Source organism: Acartia tonsa, chromosome 1 (assembly GCF_053477335.1).
Source record: "Acartia tonsa isolate MP-2025a chromosome 1, ASM5347733v1, whole genome shotgun sequence".
NCBI classification, from domain to species: domain Eukaryota; kingdom Metazoa; phylum Arthropoda; class Copepoda; order Calanoida; family Acartiidae; genus Acartia; species Acartia tonsa.
The window spans coordinates 52,421,147-52,446,375 of NC_137260.1; the positions used below are offsets into that span (position 1 = coordinate 52,421,147).

Consider the following 25,229-nt stretch of genomic DNA (forward strand, 5'->3'; position numbering starts at 1 on the left):
AAAATATGCGTTTTATGTTGCGAGTATGATGCAGTAATAAATCAATATTTTTATTATTATCTAAACAACTATATCATAAAATGCATCTAAAGTGCAGTAAGATTTAATGGAAACTTCAAACTTCTAAAGTTTGGCTAATTACATAAATTAGTTCTTAAAAACGATTAATGACAAGGCCTTTCGTGTTTAGGAATTGACAAGGTAATTTTATCAAAGTAATTCTCCCCCCCCCCTTTCCATTTCCAAAATATCATAAGTGTATGTAGATTTTATTATTTAGAATAAATTTTGCAAACTGCTCTGCCACTATAGCTGTGTTTAGATTGCTGTGTTTCTAACTTAAAGTTGAAATAAGTTAAATAAGTTTGTCTTTTAGATTACCGAAACAAAATAAACTTAACTTGCTTGTAATTTATTTTATCGAACCTACACCTGTCTTTCCATACTTAACATTTTGTCTTTTTTTGACACTTTTGTTTTGTGTGCCCAGACACTAGAGGCAAAGTTTAGCAGATAATTAGGAAAATTGTATAAATCTATAATGGCTTTTGTCCACTGAAGCACATCATTTCTGGGGCAGTAAAAACTCGCCTCGACACCCTCTAATAAACTTTTATGCTAATGGGTGCAAGAAATTTAGGCGCTTCACAAAATAACTTGTTGAGCAATGTAAACCCGCCCCCCCCCTTATTTTTATACAAATCTAAAATAAAGGGTGGTGGTAGTATTTTGTATGTTTGTTTAATTCTTTAGATCAGGTTAGGGTAGGTAATATTTGGCACTCGGTAACCCAGTAGGGTTAGTGCAACAGGTATAGGCCACGCAGTGTTAGGGCCCCAGCGGGGGTATACATATGTATTTAATTAACCCCCATATTTTAAATTACTTCAAAAAAAAAGGAGGAGGGAGGAAGAGGTTCAATGATCAACACGCACTTTGTGTGAATGCACCGAAATTTAGGGTGAAGTTTTCATTTTATGCATTTTAATCATCACCTTATAACTTTTTACCTAATTATCTTTCTTTGATTTGTATAAATTAAATAAAGAACTATGAAAATTTGAATAAAAAAGTTAGGTACTCTAGACGATTGGGTAAACCTTTTGCACATAGGCTTTGTTTACCTATTGTATAAATCTAAACATTTAATACATCAAAACAAAATATCATGAATGTAAGGAAAATTTCTTTGCAGTATAAGTAAAAAATCTACAAAATTATGATGACTTTAAATATTTTTTTAATTCTCAGAAATTATTCAATAATTTATAAAGTTGCGAAGTTACTATAAAAATCTACTGAATCTAATTGGTATAACATTAACCAACTCGCCAAGGTTATAAAGGGCTGATATCCCAAAACAGTTCATTTAGCCACAAGATAATGACGCAATGATATACGTACACAGTGTACCTACGCAAGATCAAGTAGGAATTACGCTTTGTAATTCACTTGATTTTCATGTTTACCTCTATCTTCCGAGAGCGACACAGTAGTCTGTCAAAAACTTTGTGTCTAAGTCTAATTTTACCATTAATAGTCTAACAAATACTTTAATTGTTTTGAGCGTCAGTCCAGTTAATTATTTTACTTAAAATACAGAAAAAACTTTAACAGATCCTCTTATATTCAAAAAACAAATTTAGCCAGTATTAAAATGACATTTAAAATTGTACTAGTTTAAACATTTAAATAGCTGTGAGGCTGAGATTCGAATCTATGACATCTATGAACCATTGAACAACAAATTATATCAACTTGATTGACCTCTCACCAAATGTAATCCAGGAATTTACAAAAAAAATCTGTCAAAAACTATTCTATCAAAAAATTACATGTTATTTTATTATTATAGGTGTATTTATTGCATTTTCTCAAGTATGTCAGGGAGGTAAAGGATAATGGCGAAAATTTTAACCTAAATCCCATACTTCCCCTCATGTTTAATAGTAACCAAAAATATATTATATAACACAAATAAATTTGGTAGAAGATTCATTTATCGTCGATAGTCATATACCTTTATCTATGCAAGAATGTGCACTTTATTACTTAAAAGGTAAAACCAGTTATACCTGGAAAATGGAAAATTACCAGGGCTCGGAAGCTCCGTATAAGCCTCAGTAAAATCGTCCAAAATCACCTGGATGTATAAACCTGTTCTTAATATGGCTAGCTGCCTTTTCTATGATTTAAGCACCAGAGGTCTTAACGCGCAGTTGCCGAGCCCTGGGATATACTTTTTTATGACAAAAGGTTATTTGTTAAAATTAAAGGAGTGTTTTAATTTTAACTATCAAATCAACAAGGGTAATGAAGAAAATAATTCTTTAAGTACTAAAAATATTCCCCTGTTATTTAATTAAACTTAATGTTCTAATATTAAAGAAATAAACGAATAAAGTTAATTTGAAGAGAGTGGAGGTTGTTAAGAAGTTTCAATAAAAATAATCTCTAAAGTTTTGCAAAATGTTTGTTTGATTAATCTGATCTCTATACAATATGTTTACTCAAATTTATCTGGCGTTGCTACTCTTTAACTTTAAATCCTCTTACAGCTTAGAGGACTTAGGGATCTAAAGGAATAAGACAATTACAGATAAAGTGATGTACATCCCCAATGATAATACATAAAATTACCCCCTTCTTAAGATAAAAATTAGTTGTTGAAACGTTTTAACGCTCAACTTAATGAATCAACCAATCAAAATTCACTAAAGTCCCCAAAAATGTCGAGCCAACGAATAAACAAACAGTTTTTTAAACTTTGGGGACTAGTAAAATAAAAAGCCCATTGTCCCCTCTATCTCTGTAGAAGAACACACAATTACAACCACTTTTTCTTCATTTTTAACATCTCCTAAGCCCTATTGGTAACTTTAAATCTAACGAGTTCTCCTAACCTAATGTGGTATGCGGCAACTCTGGACCATGCAGAAACCAAGACATTATAGTGATGCTACGCACCCAGCTAAATCCTGTTATTCTACAATTGTAAAGCCACCTGAAAATATGTCAGATAACGGTATTGATTTCATCTCTCAGTTGTCCTGCAAATGGAGGGAGGGGTGTTACCCCTCCCTCTCCCATCTTAAGCACCGGAACCTTCCCCTTCAACCACCAAGTTATCAGCACCACCTCAACTCTGAGGATAAAGGATCTAAGCCTTCCCTCACCTGGTAGAATCACCCCCACACAGACTGTTGTTGTCACAGTAATCATCAAACCTTCCCTTTTTAGTACCCAGACCTACCACTCAACCCCTCTATGCTTATCTACCTATTGTGCTGTTCCATGGGCTATCCTGCCTTCCCCGGACAGGGATAGCCATCTACCTAACCATTGCAATTATCTATGTTTTACTTGTATGATTTATCTTTAACTATCTTTATTCCTAATCCATATGTATTTATATTATGTTGTACAACTTTAGTAACTCTTAGACCTTCAATAAAGGAACAACTGAATAGATGCTGTTTGTTATTTAGTGATTGTTAGAGAAGCGTAGCTTCTCTATAGTGAGGTGTCCACGTCTGTCACACTGCCGTAGTCTTTTCGAACTCTGGTGTCTGCCATTTATCCTAGGCGGATACCACAACTTGGTGACAGCTGTGTGAGATTACGGCAAACCACAAGTGTAGAGCAGACGCGCAGCTGAGGCTAAGGTACTCCCAGCAGTGAAACTGGCAAAACTGACACAAGCAACCTGAATTACCCACCCTGGATAGCAAGGTCTAACTCTGTATCCGGCAGTTGTGGAAGCAAAACTGGCAAAACTGACACAAGCAACCTGAATTACCCACCCTGGATAGCAAGGTCTAACTCTGCATCCGGCAGTTGTGGAAGCGAAACAGCGAAACTTGACGGAGAACCGCGAGAAGCGCCGACATCTAACGGAGAATTGAGCGCTCAAGGGCTGAAACAGGCCTGCGGACTGGCTGAAACAGGCCAACTAAGTGCAAACGGCTGAAAATAGGCCAACATTTACTGCAAGAGATAGCAGGATTCGAACCAGCGGCGCTAGCAGGACGGGACATTCCCTGCCGCCATCAGCCGGATTCGGATACACGGCGCTGCAGGACGGGACATTCCCTGCCGCTGATAGACTGAAACAAGCCAAGGATTCGAACCAGCGGCGCTAGCAGGACGGGACATTCCCTGCCGCCAACAGTCGGATTCGGATATACGGCGCTGTAGGACGGGACATTCCCTGCCGCCGATAGGCTGAAACACGCCACATAGCTGCGAGCTGCGAGCCAACATACGAGTGTAGTGTACCAAAGCAGAGAAAACTACGTCAACTCCAAGTATCCTGAGAGGCTACAGCGCAGCCACCCATCTAGAAAAGCAGATATTATATCACATTGTAGGGATTACCACCCTAGTGTGATGGTTAAACAATAGATTTATGAGCAAGGATTGGCAAACAATTTGTTGTGTATTGTGATAAAACTAAAAATAGAACAGGCTTGGATTTGTTGTGTATTGTGATAACAACTAAAAATAGAACAGGCTTGGTAAGCAAATCTGTTATGTATTGTGATAAGGCCAAAAATAGAATCTAGATGTAATATAACAATGCCTTGATAAACAATCTAACCACCCAAGCCTCCAGCACAACAAAATACACCCCTTATTCCAGAGGAAAGGGAGGGGCCCACTCTCCATTGAAGAAAATACAATCAAGGTGACATAACAATAAAGCCTAGGATTAAGGAGAGAGGGCACCATTACCTCATCACACAGTTACCTCAAACCCACAGCACTCCCCCTTCCCCACAGGGGGAACGGACGGCTTTACCCCGTCCCCTCACGCGCTTCCCCCTTCCTACCCACACTTGACTAAGTCCGCCCACGGTGTGGAGCTAGCGATCGGGAGGACAGAGCGCCATTTACGGGTTGCGCAACCGAGTGCGAGACATATCATAAAATTCAACGGACAAAGCGGACCAATGAGAGAGCGAGTTGAGGGATAAGTGCGCGTTTTACCTGTGTGCGCGGATTGACGGTGCGTAAGCGCGCTGCAAGGAAAGGAGATTTCACGCACACACACACACACACAGGAGAGGGGCCACTCTATAGCATACAACAGAGATATTTTTTTAGAAGAAAAACTTGCAAGCTCCTCCCTCCCTATCTACAGTGTGATAAGGAAAACTAAATCAGTTCCTTAAACCCGCTCAGACCCTCAACATCTTCCTAGCCCTGCCAACCCTACTTCAAAGCTGAGTGGCTAGTGAAAAAAAATATATATGCATATATAAATACCCAAGTGATAAATAGTGTTGTTTTTGTATCATGGGTGCAAGTAAGTGAATACTAACCTCACCATACAACACTGGAGACTGATATGGTAACTGAACGAAAGTACGCCCACCCTGTGGACATAGCCTGACTTGATGCCCCACACTGGGCAGTGGTGGTGTGTACCTTGACCATAGACCCTCATGGTTGTGAACTATATACAGAGGAAGCGTGATTTTTTTGAAGCAAGGAGGAAAGCTAGCTAGCTCTGGGGATATTCCTATACACGTATATATATATGGGAGTGTAGCCATATATATATAGATAGCCTACATATCCATATATCTACCAGCGGATACGCTCCTAGAGACATCTATGGATACCTAACATATTCCCTTTTATCTCTAAACTAAGATCCGCTGGTTATCACAGGAATCAAGAGCTATACTGGAAAGGAGAACAACTCAGGCTCAACAGTTAAACAAGACGCTGGCACCAACAGACCAACCCCCTGCTACTTATCATGGGGACGCTCCAGCCACCAAAACTCTTGAGCCAGGAGGACAGAGCCTACGGCTACGTGGACTACCACCCTAATTACACAGCTATAGTATCTATATTAGGGGTGAGCCGGCTCGAACCTCCTTGCGGCGCGGCTACTCTACTCTGCTCCTATATCTACAAGATGAGAAATTGTCAGCCCCTAGCCCGACGTGCGGCAATAGAAGACATTCCTGATTGGGCATTAACTGTGTGCCTAGGCATGCTGCTGGCACTGTGGTGGACAGCAGTCTTCATTTGGACCATAACCACCAACATCTGTACCCCACCACTCTCTGCTTCTTCATACAAGGTGCTGCTTCTGTTATTACTTTGGCCTACTGTGTTGAGTACAGTGAACATAAAACACATGCCAGGTCACAGACCCCTGGTCCCTGAGATGCCCTTGTCTGGAAGGGTGACTGAATGTCCGCTGCACAGCTCCTGTACAGTTGGTGCTCAACGCACGAGAAATGGGGATACTGGACTGGGGATTGTTGAACCTGTATGTGTCCTCCTGGGGGTGTTGAATGATGCGACTGAGCCTAATGAGAAGGTGACAAGCTTCAGAGACTTAGTGGCCAGATGGACACTACCACCAGAACTGAGACTCCAAAGGGGCCCAGCCCTAGGGCCAGTACCACCTGTGTCTGGGGTGGAAAGGTCCTCCCTGGCGCTGGCCTCACCAACCTGGAGGATGGGGAAATAGGGGAATAGACTCTTCACCCAGATGCCCGACGCGTACCTGGGGGTGGGGGAGCCGCCACCCAAGCCTCCCTGGGAGCCCCCAGGCATGGAACGACTGGGGACCGGCCTAAGGATGGGGAATGGTGACCTGCTGCAGTGGAAGGCTTTACCCAGCACGGAGGGAGCAGGGTTGACCAGCAGCAGTGAGGCTGTTCCCCCACACTCCAAGACCAGATGCCTCTACTCTGTCGAACCACTGCACATGACCCAGCCAAGTCCCCCCATGCTGCTGAAGATGGAGGCCCACCAGGATGCAGAGCTCCAACTAGGGACGCAATACCAGCTGGCAACTCTGGCCCAACTCAGGTGGCTACCAACAGCCTGCTGGCAGTCCAGAACACAGTTCAGGCTACCATCAGTATGGCATCTTCTGGGCCTTGCTGGTTCAACTGTGGGTACCTGTCCACACACTGGCCACAGGTACCCCCCCAGGGATCATAGCCCCCCTTCCGACTGGCACCATCAACGGCCTTTACTACCAACTACCTGGCGTAACCAGAGGCAGGACCCCTCATGTGGAGAAGCACCTGCAGAAGCTAAGGCCGAGGCTGGCCTCGCCACCCAGGAGAGGAGAGCCGCTGTTGGATGGAAGGGACCTGTGTGTATGGGGAGGAGGCTGAATGTAACCAAGGAGCCACCACAAGCAGCCCAGCACTGCCTGACCCCTAGTAGGGGAGACCCTGTTTGTCAGCTGGTGCCCCAACTGGAGGAGGAGAGACCTGGCCGGTTGATACACCCTGGGGAAGCCGGACTGATGGGACCCAGCTGGACGAAGGAGCGCTGCCGCTTCGGCGGCCACACAGCCGCCAAGTGTAGAACCGGTTGGGACCAGGCAATGAAGAAACACCAGGCAGCCCAACAACCTGCCTACAACCAGTCGGACACCCAGGTCCACCTGGAGGGAGATGCCCAGCCGTCACCCCAACCAGCTGCCGCCGCTGGGGCCGCGGCTACCCAGGAGTCTGTGTCTCAGATTGGGACCATAGTGGCCAGGATCAACGTGCTGGGAGGAGCGGCTGAACCCAACCGGGTTATCCTGGACCTCAGCCTCAACCACATGGGACCGGTGTTCGTGCAGCCAACCAACATTGCGGAGCCAGAAGTCCTGCGGCCTCTGCCGGTCGGCCTCAACATGATGGTACCCGTCAGACCGCGTCCCCCGAAGGAGGAGGTAACCCCTGTCACCCCCAGCAAGAGCCGAGGGGCGCTACCCAGCGCCACCGGGACGGTGTACGGGGAGGCCCTGGCGGCCGCCGAGCGGGAGAGGCAAGAGGCGCTAGCCAGCGAGTCTGAGTCGATGTATGGGACGCCAACCGGCGTCGCCACCTGGAAGGAACGAGAGGTGCTTCCCTGCACCACCAAGCTGATGTCTGGGGCGACAACCGTCGCCGCCACCTGTGAAGACTGGGGGGTGCTATCCAGCGCCCCACGCTGGTGCCTGGGGCGACAACCGTCGCCGCCACCGAGAGACCTGGACCCCTGTGAAGACTGGAGGGTGCTATCCAGCGCCCCCACGCTGGTGCCTGGGGCGACAACCGTCGCCGCCACCGAGATACCTGGACCCCGGAACGAGCCCGCAGCCCCAGAGGAAGGGGTGACACCCGTCACCCCCAGTCAGCCAGAGCCCCCAGCCAGCAGGGAGAGTCCAGCTGTCCCTCACCCTCAACTGCATCCAGCTGTCTACCTCCCTCAACCAAGCCAGGGTAATTGTATTGCACTGGTGTACCAGGAAGTTTGGGCTGGGTCAAACTTGCCTGCGCCCCCTGCATCTGCCCCAGGAACCAGGATATCAGCCATTACCAGCCAAACTGAAGAAGCTTTGACCGCTGCCTGGGGAGTAACTCAACTAGATGCGCCAAGTGCCGAGCCTAACCATAGAAGTAGAGGATCCCCAACAATTATGTCTACCCAAGATGGAGACGATGTGCCTGGACACCTTCAGGCTAGGGGAGGAAATCCGGAGCCTTGTGCCTCCAGTCCACCAGCAGCAGTGGCCGTGGATGGGCCTGTCTCCCAGCCAACTAGAGCGGAGCCACCCTTGCAGATCCAAGACAGCCTCCGGCATAAGGGATGGACTGTTACCTTCCCCTACCCTGCAGGTCTGACTGCCATGCACCACCCTGCCAATGTCCAGGATGAGCCTGAGGGAGGCAACGCTCCTACAGTATGGCAACCACCACCTGCCCGCGTTGACAGAGACCCTGGAAGCCGAATGAACCTGACCAGCCCCGAGGGCGAAGAAGCTGCGCCTGCATCCAGTAGCCAGCCTGCCAGCAGCAAGGTGACCAACACGATGGAGACCACCAGCCCAGTAGAGAAACCTGAAGAGGTGTATACCAGGCGGCTGTTGGTCCAAGCCCCCTCATGTGCTGTGCCACCCCTGGAGGTTGCCAGGGTGGCCTCAGAGGTACACATCCAACGGCCAGAACATCCAAGAGGACCAGCTACTCCAGCAGATATAGCAGATTCCGTTCGACCTGGGGAGGGCTGGAGTCTACCACCGTTCAGCAGCTGGTATCCTGGCGGACCCATTCCACAAGGACAACACACTGAAGGCCGCAACCACTGTCGGAAGTCTGGCGGTGCAGACAACCCCTCCCAGCCTTCCGAGGGGAGAGTTGTGGTATGCGGCAACTCTGGACCATGCAGAAACCAAGACATTATAGTGATGCTACGCACCCAGCTAAATCCTGTTATTCTACAATTGTAAAGCCACCTGAAAATATGTCAGATAACGGTATTGATTTCATCTCTCAGTTGTCCTGCAAATGGAGGGAGGGGTGTTACCCCTCCCTCTCCCATCTTAAGCACCGGAACCTTCCCCTTCAACCACCAAGTTATCAGCACCACCTCAACCCTGAGGATAAAGGATCTAAGCCTTCCCTCACCTGGTAGAATCACCCCCACACAGACTGTTGTTGTCACAGTAATCATCAAACCTTCCCTTTTTAGTACCCAGACCTACCACTCAACCCCTCTATGCTTATCTACCTATTGTGCGAATAGATGCTGTTTGTTATTTAGTGATTGTTAGAGAAGCGTAGCTTCTCTATAGTGAGGTGTCCACGTCTGTCACACTGCCGTAGTCTTTTCGAACTCTGGTGTCTGCCATTTATCCTAGGCGGATACCACACTAACATGAAAGTGATCGATAACCGGCACAAATCATTAAAATTATAATTTCTCTTAAATTATTTTAATTCTTAGCTTTAGTTACTATTGTAATATAATATAAACGTTCTTGTTTATGTACAATTTTAGTATCCACAACCTTTTAATTTTAAACCCATAATAAGAAACGCCTGCTATAAAGTAAGAAATATACATTTTTGTACAATATTGATTAAATAAACATATATTTGCTTAAAACTTACTTGTCAATACAATAATAGACATTTCAGTACAACATTTTAACAAATATTTTTATAATAGTTGAAGACCACTTTAACACTTATTAAAAGCGAAGCTTTTCTAAAATTAGGGTCGGTCCGTCCGTAACGGATAGCTTTTTTCGTTAATTTAGACATGTTACAATTGTCCTATCGATTTCAAATTTTGCATGGTGATTCCTTTAGTAGTTAGGTACGATTTAGAAAGCGTAGCAACTCTATAATCATTACCAAAATGTCCGTACGTCCATTTTTAACATGTTGATTTTTTTACTTTTTAAAATAGTTTTTTCGTTAATTTAGGCATGTTAGAATTGTCCTATCGATTTTAAATTTTGCATGGTGATTCCTGTAATAGTTAGGTACGAGTTAGAAAGCGTAGCAACTCTATAATCATTACCAGAATGTCCGTACGTCCATTTTAAACATGTTGTTTTTTTTACATTTTTAACAACAAATTTGTATGTGACCTAATTATCCGACTGGTCTGATTTTTGGTATACTGATTCCTGGGACAACAAAGTACAATATTATAAGCGAAGCAGCTCTATAACTAAGTCCTAAAAATGTAAGTATGTCCATAATCATTATCCTGTATCAAGCAGTTTTTCAACAAATTTACTTACAATTTTGCTTTGACTCTTATACATTCGCATTCTGATTATTCAGTTCTGACATTACACAAGTGTTAATGTCCGTTTGTCCTACCGTTTCAGAGCTTCGCTTTTATGGATGTTGTCATCCTTGTTTTGTATGTAAAATAAGTTGCAATTCATGATTTAGTACCTACTTTATTAATAGAATAAAATTTCCCCCGCTCGAAATATTCCTTTATGGTATATTTTAACAATTACAGCAACAATTAAACCAAGAGTTAAGCATTTTTGGTAGCGAAGTTGCTAGTTGCTCAATAACTTTAAACTTGAAGTTTAATGTATTATAATGTCTTTAACTTTGTCATTTTATAAATATTTTAATATTTTCTTAGTAAATCAAATTTTACTAGATAATTTTTCATTTAATTTCAAAATCATTTCATCTACCTTTAGCCTTCTATAAAACACTGTCTACTCTTACTCTGTAACTGAACTTAATTGTTCTCAACTAATATTTAATTTGTCATATGCCCTATTTCAGAACATAGTTTTCCTTGTTTTACAAAAAATATTTACTAAATTTTCTGAGAAAATTTTGTTGGAGCAATGTAAATTATGTTTACAGAAATCTGAATAGAAAAATTGATTAATTTCTGTTTCGGTCTGTTTCATCTGTTTGAGCTCTTACCTGTCAGAATATTGCTCACTCTCAACAAGATTACTATTTCCATCAACAACAACTAGGCCGGTGCCCCCGTTAACAGCCGTGGCGGGACTTCCGTTAACATCCTTCACCACTAATTCTTTAATCAAGGGTCGGGGGGCCTTGTCTAGAGCCCCCCCTCCCTGAACCAACATGGTCACTGGGTTAATTTGTATAAATTTTATTTAAATAGATTCAATAAGAATATTTTTCACTGTTGTGCAACAGAGAATGTTTCTCCGTCAGAGAGGTGAGTATAAGACTGACGGAGATTCGACTTTAAACACAACAACACACGATATTTACACCGATACACACACACACACACACACACACACACATACAAACACAGAAAGAGACGTAAAGGAGAAATTCTAATCATCAAGGAGTAATGGGGAAAAGATTTCTGGAAAGATAGAAAGTTCTAGTAGTGAGAGAAAGAGAGAGAAATTCAAATGTTTAAGAGAAAGATTTATAAAAGAGAAGATATAAAAGGGATATATAGTTAAAGAGAAAGAGAGAAAGGGATAGAAAAAGAGAGAGAGAAAAGAGAGAGAAAATAGAGAAAGAAAGAGAAGAAAAAGAGAAAGGACAGGTATCCTGAAAGAGTTCACGGAATAGATTTTATTCTCTGTTATTTAACTCTGAGAGGCACTAGAGAAACAAGAAAGGGTAGATCCGAGAGAAAGGAGGACAGGGAAGAAAAAGAGAACATGAAAGTGAATGTGACGGAGGCATGAAGTGTTATGAAAGGTGTTACAGGACAGGTAGCAGATAATAGCTCTGTAATAGATAGAGGAGTAGAATATAATACAGAAATATAAAGGGGGAGAAGGGAGGGGGGGCTGTGAGGATACGGGTCGAGCCGATATAAAAAGAGAAACAAAATTAGAACAACAACTTTTTCTCTTATGGTATACAAATTGAGATATAGAGAAAAAGATTATCAGAAAAAGAGAGAGAATGAGAGAGAGAGAAAGAGAGAGAGATAGAGAGAGAGAGAGAGGGAAAGAAAGAGAGAGATTAAAAGAGAAAAGTAGGGGGGAGGTGAAAAAAAGAGTTAAAAATAGAATAGATATAAAAGAGAAGCCTAAAAATCTGTGTTAAACCAGCAAAATTAAACTTTTTTATGATTACATTACATTAAAATTTCAGCTTTGAAAAAGAGATGTAATTTTCTATAATATTTCTATTCTAGAACTAATTGTATGAAATACAACACACACCACAACCATTGAAACCCTTTAAATCCATTACATAATTTATTACCTTTATTTATTCACTCAATTAAACCTCTTTTAATTTTGCAATAGAATAATTGCATAATTTTCAAACAGAATTTTCAGTTATAGAATTTAAAACAACAATTGTCATAAATTTGAATATTGAACTTTTTATACAAAAATAACCTTTAAAAAAAAACAATTTCTGAAAAAATACAATTATAGAACAATGTCTAAACCTTACTCTGCAAATAAAATATATTTTTTTCTCTCTAAATTTCTTTTCTATGGCTAAATTAAGAAGAAATTATTTATTCACTTTAAAGTCTGCTTAAGTCTAATAATTATCCGCACAATCTTGCAAACCATTGTAACTTATCTTTCCAATGCCAAAAACATCAGAAAGAACTAAGACCCAAAAAACTAAAAATAAACAGAAAGTACCCTGCATGAGCAACCGCTGCAACCTGCTGCAGTTAAAGGTAACTAGCGAATGTGCCTCTAGCATCAAGGTATTTCAACGTGTAGTAAAGTTCATAAAATTAGCCTAAAATCATTTAAAGTCTCAATTTTTAAAATAGTATAGCCATAAAAGCACCACAGCGGGGCCTATGAAAAGCTTCCCTGAAATGGAAAACTCAATTGGTTCAGTACTTATCGAAATCTTAAGCTACAAACAAATAAACCTAACTACTTTATAAAATAGGACTTTAAAAGACCCTCTTTCCTATGTTCGACATGATCCTAATCTTGCAATGACACTACGGGAAGTAATAATGATACTTGATAGTGTTAAAAAGTTGTGTAACAATATTTGCAAAAAAATGTGCAGTAAATGCAAAAATCTTTCCTTTGCCTGGCGCACACAAGGCCTATGTAAGATTAGCAAGTTCAGAACATTAACTCTCTCATTGCAGATTTACAACATTACTTTGCAAATTAGGTTCTCACCAAGTTTTTTTGGTGCTTTGACGCAAAATGACTGTTGAGCAACAATATCCCCCTCCTGATTTTTGAAAAAAAAAACAATTTAGGGAGGTTGGGATTTTTTTACTATGCCCAACCACTGTCCCAAAATTTGCAGGGCTACCTAGCCTCTATATAACCTAACCTGACCTAAAGTATCTAAATAAAAAAAACTAAAAACTATACTTCCTTATTTCAAATTTATAAAAAAAATATGGAGGTTGGGTACTGGCACTTTCAGTTAAAGCGCCTTTTTTACAAAGCACAAAAAGTATCTTCAAGTGCATTCGTTTTTAGAACAAGATTTTGCTCATCACATGAGTGTCATTCAGTTACTATCTTTTGTTATCAAGTCTTCGCAGTATCTTATTTGTGTGATAAGATGCGGTTTTGGGACGTCCGAGAGGTGGGGTAAAGGGGTCATAAACCATTCACAAAATTTTTTAGCGCTACGCGAGCCAGTAATTACCCCTAAACTTGGTTTAACCACTTTATTGAGATTTTACGTACTTATTATCCCTTAAAAATAATAAGCTTGGATGTCATATATACTGGTTGTTTTAAATGAGGACGATAAGTTGTTGAAGAATTTAGCTGTTGTTGAATTCGTATGCAGTATGAAGTAGATAGTTAAATCAGCGGTTGTTGACTATTTAATATTCGGGAGGAAGCTTAATGATGCGGCTTAATTCGCTAAAATTGATTTTCATAATTGAAAATAGAATGATATAATGTTATGCCATTAAACAAATGCCGAAAAACAATATGTATTTTATATTAATCTTGTGCTTCTCTTCCTAACTTGAGTACTCTCACTTTCCTGGTATGCACTAATTTCTGATAATATGTTTATTTAAGCCTCTTAGGCACTGCATCCTTACATATTACAAGGATATCAAGGTAAATATATATGATTGATTGAGCTCTATTTTATATATGTAGTTATAATATCATTATCAGAATAGCAATGTAAAGCTAAATTTGGTAATTTAGTGCTTTCATACAAAGTACTGGTTGAGCACTGATAACCCTTCGCCTTTATTTTGGATATTTATAGAAAATGGGTTGATGGGTCTAATATTTCCATAGCCTAACCCCTTTGGACAGCCCTAATACTATCCAGTACCCAATAAATCCTAACCAAGTCTAATGTATAAACTTTGTTACATGTCTCTAAATCATTTAATGATATACATCTATAAGCGGTCTTTTATTCAGTTCATGTTTGATTGAAAACAATAACAGGCTTTTTTTTCATATTTTCCAACCTAATACCAAAAACTGATATTCCAGAAATCCAAGAGTTATGTCTCTGAATCCTTGACATTGGTTTTCCATCCCCTAGCTGTGCTGGGAAGCATGCATATTGTAAGCTGATCCTAATTTAATTATTCCCAATAATGTAAACAATATACATTACATACATGCACCCATCTAATTTATGTAGATAATTACAATTAATAATATTGAGTGGGGTTAAATACAATCAATTTATATTTTTTAGATGGCCCGTAGTAAATAGCTAAAAACCTGCATAGAACAATATAAATAGCTTTACATTTTAATAGGTGCTGGCTTAGTCTACAGCCTCATTAGAATTAGCAAAAACAACAAGGATACATTTTGACCATATTTAGTGCCACATCTACAATCAGTCAAAGACAGGATACTGCAATTCAGTGGGAAAAGAGAGGATCGTGTTGTAAATGTAATAAATTTAACGTATAAATGTTTTTGAACATAAAAAGCCCCAAATTTATATTAAATGATATTCTTTTTGCAAGAATGATTACTTGCGTGTATTAGAATTGCCTAGTAGAGTTAACAAGAAAATCAACTAGCTAAGCTAATAATAAGAAACCTTATTAATATATTAGAAAGATATCCAAAGAAAACTTGGCTTGACTTGCAACCTGACTAAATTTAAGTTTGTAGTAAATTTTGAGGTGGCGGGCCATAACATTATGAAATGGTTCCCGTGGGATATCTTCCATCATTCTCTTAACGCCCTTCAAGACATGGACAAACATACTGAGAAACCATTATAAGATTAAATCAAAATGAACAAAGTGGAAATTTACCAGATGATTATTCATCCAATTCTTATTTATCCATAGATGCATAGTAGAATTAACGATAACAAGGCTTTTAAATTCACAACCTCTGTCTGTTTTTTTTTCTCGACAGCTTAGTGTTATGATGTATTGCATCTGCTGATTGACTGAGGCGTAAATTTTCCCTTTTAGTTAAAACTTGTTTAAGTCTAACTAAAATAGAATACATCTTGAGTAGTTTAATTTTCAAATGTATTTGCACATTCTAAAACTAACTTCTTAGATGATACTTGCTAACTTACATAGTTTTTAGATACATCATATCTATTATGTTTGTTTGTTAGAATATAAATCCTTTTATCTGCTTATAGCTCACAGCTATTGAAGAAATTTAGGTCAACTTTACACAGGATAGCAAACAACCAAGTAATTCTTCAATAAATTTGTGTAAAAGATAGAAAGTATACATTGTAGAATTTTGAACTAGGACAATTATGTCCAATGTATTCTAACAATTTATGTTTTTAAAAGATTATAAGAACACTAAAGAAGAGTTGTAGGCAGGAAGTTACAGATCCGTTTAACAGGGTAGCTGGGACCTGTAGAGGGTGACAAATAGAAGATAAAACATGCGTACCTTATTTTTTTTTACAAATCCAGGGGGGGGGGGGGGGCATACAAAAATTTGGAGGATTTATCTTAGATTTTGTTAAATAGCCAAAATAGTTTTTCCCTATTAGTCTTTTGTCTCGATGAATTATCGAAATATATATATTTTTTTATATCAACAGGACATCTAACATTGCAAAAGTACGAACTTTGTCTGATGTACTTGAGCAATTCCATCTGAAAAATGTTATAGGAAAGAAGACAGAAATGAACATTTATTGCATAGTATCTGCCAAAATTGTATAGACAAACTCGGGGATGGGACTATGGAAGATGAAATATCCCCCCCCCCCCCACAATTGTCAGGTGAATATCATGTCTTTGTATTTCGTAGATAGTAGGGGTAAGAAATAAATGTGTGTAGAATATTTTATCTGTCATTGTCCTGTCCCTTCCTGAACGAAACAAATACATTGCACCGAGAATTCAATATCTATATACTTTGATTAGTTTTACAGTTTTAAAACTTTCAGAAAAGAACTTTTACTAGATGTTAATTGTTAAATTTACATTATCTTAAAGTAAAAGAGTATTTTTGTCAAATTATATTTAGATATTATTAAATGTTTAAGTCTTTGAACTAAAAGTTGTAATAACAAAACAACTGAGATTAAGCAAAAATACTTTTTTATCCAGTCGATTTAACCCGAAAGCCACTGAGCTGGATCTTTAAATCATTTTAGTGGTGAGTCAGATCGGGGTGAGCCAACTTTCCACCAATGAGAGCACAGCATTTTATAAAATGCCGCGCTGTGATTGGCTGAAATTTCGCTCACCCCGATCTGGCTCATCACTAAAATGATTTAAAGATCCAGCTCTGGTATCCATTTAACAACTTTTAATATCAATAACAATTTTTAATAAGTAGAAACATTGATCAAGTTTTACGAATGATAAAGTTCTACCTCAAATGTACTGATATATTCAATGTATTTTTATATCATACATAGATCTATGATGATTTATTTTGATGTATTCCAGAATCTATTGAGATGTCAGGAGACATCTAATCTTTACTCGTGAAGGAATCATATCACATCATCTCAATGTATTCATCAGGGTCCAACAAATATATTACTTTTGTCTTTAGTTTGACGCATTTATTTTAGACGTATGGGTTAGACCAATATTTCAATCTATGCTTTAAAATATTAACTATCTGCTCTTCAACATTTTCAGTGTTCAATTTTAAAACTCCCATATATGCATACAACGCAAAAAAATGAAAAGATTATTTATTCATTTGCCAATGTCTTTGATTTGTAGGGATTGGAAACTCTATAATGGTCAACAGATAGGTTTTGTGATTTTAAAAAGGCACAATCTATCAAAATAAAACCAATCTATACAAAATACATTTAGCTAAAATAAAATGAATTTACATAAGTGTACCTTTAATGTAGTTCAACCTATCCTAGTTTGTACATAAATATCATAAATAAAGAATTATCTACATATCTCCACTTATGTATTAATATCTTAATTATCAATTTAATAGATAAGTATACCTAATTTTTATGAGGATATATTTTCCGGTGTGAATTCGAAATCATTGGATTAGAACCGGTTCTAAGCCATACTGAAAAGCCCTAGGGGCTAAAAAATGACTTTAATCTTATAATTTAATATCCGCGGAAAGCTGTCTACAATATGAAAGTATAAATAACTATTCGCAAATTTATTGATGAACCTTGACATTTACAGCAGATTTATCATTTTGAAGTTTCCGTTTATGTTTAGTTGTAAAGAATTTGTTTATTTATTTGTAAATTCCTTTTAGTTTGTTCCTTCCTCTAGAGCTTCACAGTTTCCTGTACTATTATTATTAAAGAATCACTGTTCTACTCATTGAACAAGGATGACAACATCCATAAAAGCGCAGCTCTGAAATCAGACGGTAGGATAAACGAATATTAACACTTGTAGAGTGTTATAACTTAATATGTAGAATATCAGGGAAAAGATAATGTGATTCTGACAAACAATTCTAAGTGAAAATTTTCCCTCACCACCCCCTTCCATTTTTTATCCCCTTCTTACCCACTTCCCTTTCAGTTATACCAAAAAGCAAGTTTCACTCCAACAAAATATTTTTTTCCCGGCAATTTAAATGGAATAAATTGGCTGAATAGCAGCCCCTGGTAGAATATAAATTTTAAAGTTTAAATATATTTGTATAAAGGTATGTTGCAAAACTGAATAAATATAGGATACAGTTTATGAACATAATTGAATTTTTAAGACTTCATATGAGATATACTTTGTTAATAATATGTGCCTTGTTGCCTTAGGAATAATTAATCCGAAAATTTGTTGAATAGAATAATTTTATCATATAAATTTTGTTAAAATAGTGAAAAATTTAAATGTTTAAATGAACCTACGGATTTTTGGTAATAATTATATAGTTGCTACACTTTCTAAATTGTAAACTGTTAAAGCAATCATTCTTTTATACTTTTTTGTATGATTTCAAATTGCTCTAAACGTTCGCCCTATAATTTTATTCTCATAGATACAGTTTTCAAACCTGGAAAATTATAAGGAAAATAATAACTTTAATTTTCCTCATCATATGATTCGGGGAATAAAATCAGATTTTATATAGCATAACTTTATGTAAATTGCCCAATAGGAAATAAAAATTTTAAATATTGTGTAATTTCTGAATCAGCATCCGAGAACAAAAAAGTTCTTAATGTGTTAGAAAACTTAAAAACTTTTCAGGCAGCTCATTTTAATTTAAACTAACGATAGTTATAACTATGTATTAAAATAGATGTTTTTTGATTTAGATAGAAATGACACCCTACAATTTTCATGTTTGTTAACAAAATAGGTACGTAATATACTGTAAATTTTGTTAATTAATTCAAATAAACACAATTTTCTGTTTTAATTCCTGTAAGAAGTGATTTCATTGGTATTTGAGAATTTAATAACAAGGATGACAAATCCATAGAAGGAAAGCTAAACAAATCATTATAAAATTAATTAATTAAAGTAACTGTAGAGTAGTAACGCTATCAATATTGTAGAAACAGAAAGTTTCTTAATGTGAATCCAAATATGAGGTTCAGATAATTAAAATTGCTTCTAATGCAGCATTTTTATTTCCAATCTAAATTTTAAGAATATGGTTATTGCTTATGGTATTAGAAAGTACCGTATTGTCACAAGAATCTTCTTAAAAGAAGTTAAAAATATGACAGTTTTATTATGCATGGATCATTGATCAGAGTTTTCACTTCGGACGTTCTGATTTATACACCCTGGATGTAGAAAAGCTTCGCGTTTAAAACTTAATATTGTTCTAATATTTACTTGAAGTTATAAGAATGTGTTAATAAGAAGCCAAGAAAGTGACAGGATTAACATGATACAAATTTATTTCAAGTGAATGTTGAAGGTTGCCAACAAATTGGCGCAGTTTCAATTCCGTAAAATCTTTCACAATCACAAAAAAGGCTAAATAACAATATATTAATAACAAGTAAAATAAAGGGAAAGTACAATTTGTGATGCTAATGTGGTACAAAACTATTGTTCTCATAATTTGATATTTGATGCGTTTTGCTGAATTTATGGCCCACTAAAGGTTGATTAACTTTACTTCAAAAATTATCATTCCATTACAAAAAACGCAATATTGGGTTTGTTTAAATATCCATTCCCATATAAACAACCCCTTAAATAGTGGATGTAAATATTCATTTATTTCCCTGGTATCTCATTTATATCCCTCGTGAATAAATGATGACCTAACGGTCCATCATTTATTCCCTCAGGTAAGAAATATTCATTCCTAAACAAAAAACTGGACAGGAATACCCCATTTATTTGGCATTTTTCAAGAATCGCAAGCGTGGGAAAAATTTTTGAATGTGGGAACCATTTATTTTGATTTAAATGGTACATATGATTTTCATTTAAATTCATTTTTGGGACCCGTGGGAAAATTTTTGGAATGTGAGAACCATTTAATTTTCATTGAATTTCATTTTTTGGAAGTGTGGGAAAAACGGTAGAATAAAATTATAAATATGTTTTAGTATAAAGAAATGTTCTATCGGTTTCAAACCTTTTCCATTCGATAGATCTTCCCGACTTTGGAAAAACTGTCAGACCGATTTTTGAAATTCAATCTGTGAAAAAAGATATTCAAGTTTGAATTTTTTGTTTTGAAAATATAATTTTACATGTATTGACACCATCTTGGATTTTAATAAATTTTTTTTGTTTGAAGATTTTTTTTCTAAATTTTTAAAAAAAATTAAATTTTTACTATGAAAAAAAATCTTTGAACTTAAATTGACCAATAATTCAAAGATTTTTCTATTTAATTTGGAAGATTTTTTTTATTTTTAATTTTTATGTTCAATAAAAACACAACAGTGAAAAAAATGAAAATTAAATGAAAAACGTTTAGTCATTTTATTCAAGAAATTATTTGCTAACATCACCTTTTTGTTGCAATAGAATGTTATTTAAGCAAACAAAATTTAGCATAAATGGATATTTAAATCCCTCGGTATTAAATGATGAGCAATCGCTCGATCATTTAATACCTTGGGATTTAAATATCCATTTATGCTAAATTTTGTTTGCTTAAATAACTCATTTCATATTCATTAATAACTTAATGCGCACAAAATCTATTTTTCTCTTATTGTATGCAAGAAACTTCAAGTGAAAATAGCTTAAATCTATATTCTTATCTACAGTGTTGTTTGTTAGATAGTTATGGCTTAGGTTAGGTATAATATTTTAATAAAACCAAAATTAATTGAAAATAACAAAATATTATTATTTTAGCTATTATTTATATATCATTTTATATTTGTAAATATTTCATTTAATTAGTATTTCCTGGAAAATGTTTTAATTAAAAGGAAAAAAACCGGACTGTTATCATTAAAGATAGATCATTATTTTTTCTTTGTAAACAATATTTTGTTCAATATTTCCTATCTTTTTAAATAAAAAAAAATTAAATGATTTATTGTTTTAAAATATAAAAAAAAACATTTTGCACTGCTCTTATTGTCTGAGTCAAAAAATGAACCACCCCCACCAAAAAACCTTGCACGCCACTGGTTTAGCTTCTGTTACTTTACCTTGGATTTACAAAACAATTTTGTGGTTTTTTAGTAGAAGACGACATCCGCATATTTTCCCCCATAAAACAGAAAACCTGCAAAAATCAATGGAAATTAACAATAGAATTTTTTAATAAAGTAAAACCAATGGTTGATACAAAGGCTGAAAGTGTTTACCTAAATTTAAAATTGTACTATTTAATTCCCAAGTGAGGCCCACTATATGATTTAATCACTTTCTCTTTCCGTTACACGAAAACATAACGTAGAACCTTTCTCAACTTTAGAGGCATTTAATTAAGGAGTAGTGTAAGGCCTACTAGTGTGAATGGGTAGGCCTACTTGGAGGGGATGTACTGTATAGGCCCAGACATTAGATAGGCCTCATATCATATGGGCCTCCGATTCTTCCCTTTCATTTAATAGAATGGTAAACATCTTTTGGTTTGTGCCTTTAGAAATCATTCACAGAGGTGGGTAAGAAAATTTTGTATTGATAATGATATTAAAGGTTTTATTGAAGTCTAATTGATCATAATTTATGTTTTTTTGCAACTTAAAGATAAAAGTATTTTTTTAGAAAATCTGCATCTTCATTTTTTTCTTCAAAAGTTCTTCTTCAGTCATAGTTTATAAAAGACATTATTTCTCCAGCAACAAAACAATTTGCGATTTGCTGATCTTTTAAAACATAAATTTTTGTTGTAACTATTATGATACTAAAGGAATTTTTCTATTATATTTTCAGCTAAAAATTACTGACCAGCCTATGTAAAAGATATTACCAGTACCATCATGTTTGTGTGTGTTTGTGTGTGTGTGTGTGTTTGTCAGTCCATTTGTTTCGTTAATATGTTGCTTTACTCTGTCCGTTTGTTTGTCAGTCGCTGTCTTTCAGTGTGTAACCAGCTGTATGTCTGTTCTTCCGTCCGCCGCCGTATTGCTTTGTTGGTCCACGGCCAAGGTCAGAACAGCTGTCACATTAAGAATGGGCCACAGTTCACACTCTTACTGTTACAATAGACATAATTTACCTAGATGATCCATCTGCCAACCTTTTTTTTGTTTTACTTAAAAGAGAATTTTTGTAGACACATACTTTGTTTACTTTATGTTATATCGAGATACGGACGACAATATTTACGACGACACTTTTCGACTGTATAATTTTTAGATAGCTATTTTTTTTTCTTTATTAATTTATTTTATGTTTTGTTATATGCTACAATTACATTATTTGAGGTAATAAATTGTAAGAAAAGCTTTATTCTAAGATATGCGACAATTTATAACTGACTCATGAAGCGAAAGAAATGAAAAAAAAATATGCCCTTACTTACCAAGATCTGTAAAATGTTTCAAACAATGATATATCTTAAATGTGCCTATAGTATTCTCCTGTTGACTGATTTAGACAGTATGTCTCTAGGTTATCTCTATTTTTGTTACCAACAAAACACATACACACCCACATACCAAACACACCCGCATACCAAACACACACTCACAATTTCTAATATATCCACCCACGCAAATCTTAACTCTTTCTTTCAACAAAGTTATCCTGGTTTGAAACTTAACTTTGGTTTCCTTTCATTTTCCCGTTGCAAATTACAATATTTGATAATTGTTTAATGAGGTAAAATGTAATTAACATATGATTTTTAAACCATTCGAATTCTTATAGAATTATTTAAAACAAATTTTTTTATATCAGATAAACGTTTTCAGTCTTTTTTTTAGAATTTATAAATAACATATGCATCTATTTATTATCAACTTACAATAAGTTGATATTTAATGAATTCAAATGTATTATCATTTTATTTATACATGTATTTTAGCAAAAAATAAATATATGTAAGCAATTTTCAGAATAATTTTAAAACTTTAAATAAATGTATGAAAAGGAAAAAGTAACTTAACAAGAAGCATACAAATTGTAGAAAGGGGAATTATCCAGTATGAGACTTATTTAACATAACGAACATAACGCTTTATATAATTGTAGAAAGGGAAACTTATCAAGTGAGATACTTATTCAAGTTGTATAAAGATGCTACGCAACTAGAAATGAAAGGGTTGGCTGATAAGAGACAACATATTGCATCTTTGACGTCATAAAATAGTATTGCAAAATTTCCTTAAATTTTCCCCGGGATTTTAGATTGTTGCGTGCACTTTTCAGGGGAGTAGTTACTCAAATACTGCGTCATTTATGATAGCCTATTTAAGGACTTTTCGTCGTAATTTCACAGTAACTTTAAATAGGTTAGGCAAATGTTATTGATTGCCCCGCAAGGTTAGGCAATTTATGCTCTAAGGTTAGAGTCCCCCTTGCAGGGGCTAGAAATAGGAAAAAGCTCATGTGAAATTACGACGAAACCGGCACAATACCCAAAATTTCGAAAGATTATAAAATTGAATTGTTGCAGAATTTTATATTTGCAAAATTCAAGTAAGCCACATAAACTTATTGTGAAGATTTGCTTTGTGTAAGCTTTGATGTTGTGTATGTTTGTGCGCTGCTTGACATTTTGTGTGAGTGTGTGTGGGTTTGTGTGGGACTGAGTGCATGTTTGATATATTTTTTTCAATTTTGCTATGTACTTTTAATGCACTTTAATATGGTGATTTTTTGACATGTATGCTTTCTCTTCATTCTTTTTAGAAACTTTAATGAATTTACATGAATTTTGGACAGGGATGACTGTATTTATGAAAACTTAGCTATTTTCAAACTTTGATATTATTCTTTATTATTTTAAGTTATTAAAAGCCAAACTAAGATTTAAATGCAAATCCATAAATCTACAAAAGTCTTAGGAAATATCTTGCTCCTTAAACTTTTTAAAGTAATACAAACAGACAGACCAACAAGCTAAGAGGCTTTGATTTAAAAAAATGTTATTTGATAATATTATATGTATACTGGGAATTGATTATATTTATAAATCAAAAATTACCTAAACATTTTATACACAAGTTGACAACATTTGCAAATTGAGACAACTTATTTTCTTTGCGAAATTTTATATAAATAATACGCAAATCTATCTGTCATTGTAATCCTTAATCTGTACACACATACACACACTCACACATCCTACACATCTTATCTAACATCTGAATAAGAATCCTAGTGTAGAATTACCCTCTGTGGTACTTAAAGAAATTTGATACCAGATAATCCCACCTCGCTTCCTTCCTTTCCAGTTTTCAATTTGAAGCTGCAAAAAAAGGATGCACTAGTCAATTTTATACTTTTCATTACATCAACAATAAAAACGTAATTTTATTTAGTTACAACTTTTTTGAGTGAGTGTGGGTGGGGGTTGAGGTAATGGAAGATTGAACATATAACCAAGGACGCCCAAGCTTTTTGATTTGAGGGGGTAAAAATTAACAATCAAAATTCATTTGGTAGGGGGGAGGGGACTGCTAAAGTATAAAAATTTAATTTATATTTTTAAAATTGATTCTTTGCTGATTTACACTAAAGCCCTACCTTTTCTCATCTGTTTTATACATTAAACTTTTTATGTTGATTTTAAATAAGAAGAAATGTTTATATGTAAAAACTTTTTCTTTTTCAAAATGAATTGAGAAAAACCATGGAAATAAATAACTAGCATTTCTTCAATAGAAAGGCACATTTACAGCCAAAATATGGAAATCCTTAATTTTCTCTGTAAAAAAATTCATAAACCAAATAAAAAATCTAATATTTATAAATATATTTATATAAAAGTCTCTATTATACTCTTTAGCCAAATTCTACATGAGACCAATAAAAAGTTCCACCTTATCACAGAGCTGTTTATAATAACAGATACCTAAAAGACCAAGATCATGTTTAATAAAAAATACGAAAGTAAGTAACCCTGAAAACGTTTTTAATGGTGAATTAATAGTTCAAATTAAAAAGCTCTTTGTTTATACCTTTTATCTAATAAACACATTTAAAAATATTTGTAAAACTCGAGAAAAACACCGAAT

At 36.2% G+C, this 25,229-nt stretch overlaps 3 protein-coding genes across 3 annotated transcripts in view; all 3 read right to left on the reverse strand.

The window, feature by feature from the left end:
• LOC145323767 (uncharacterized) overlaps positions 1–11,837 on the reverse strand; it is a 50,912-nt gene extending 39,075 nt beyond the window's left edge. Inside the window, exon 1 of the mRNA XM_080166295.1 lies at positions 11,205–11,837. Coding sequence (XP_080022421.1) covers positions 11,205–11,374 — 170 coding nt within the window. The 5' untranslated portion in view covers positions 11,375–11,837. The remainder of the gene's footprint in view (positions 1–11,204) is intronic.
• Positions 1–25,229, reverse strand: part of Alg7 (Alg7 dolichyl-phosphate N-acetylglucosaminephosphotransferase) — a 570,179-nt gene that overhangs the window by 99,443 nt on the left and 445,507 nt on the right. The gene's annotated exons all lie outside the window — the stretch shown is intronic.
• LOC145331062 (uncharacterized) overlaps positions 1–25,229 on the reverse strand; it is a 557,608-nt gene that overhangs the window by 86,865 nt on the left and 445,514 nt on the right. The gene's annotated exons all lie outside the window — the stretch shown is intronic.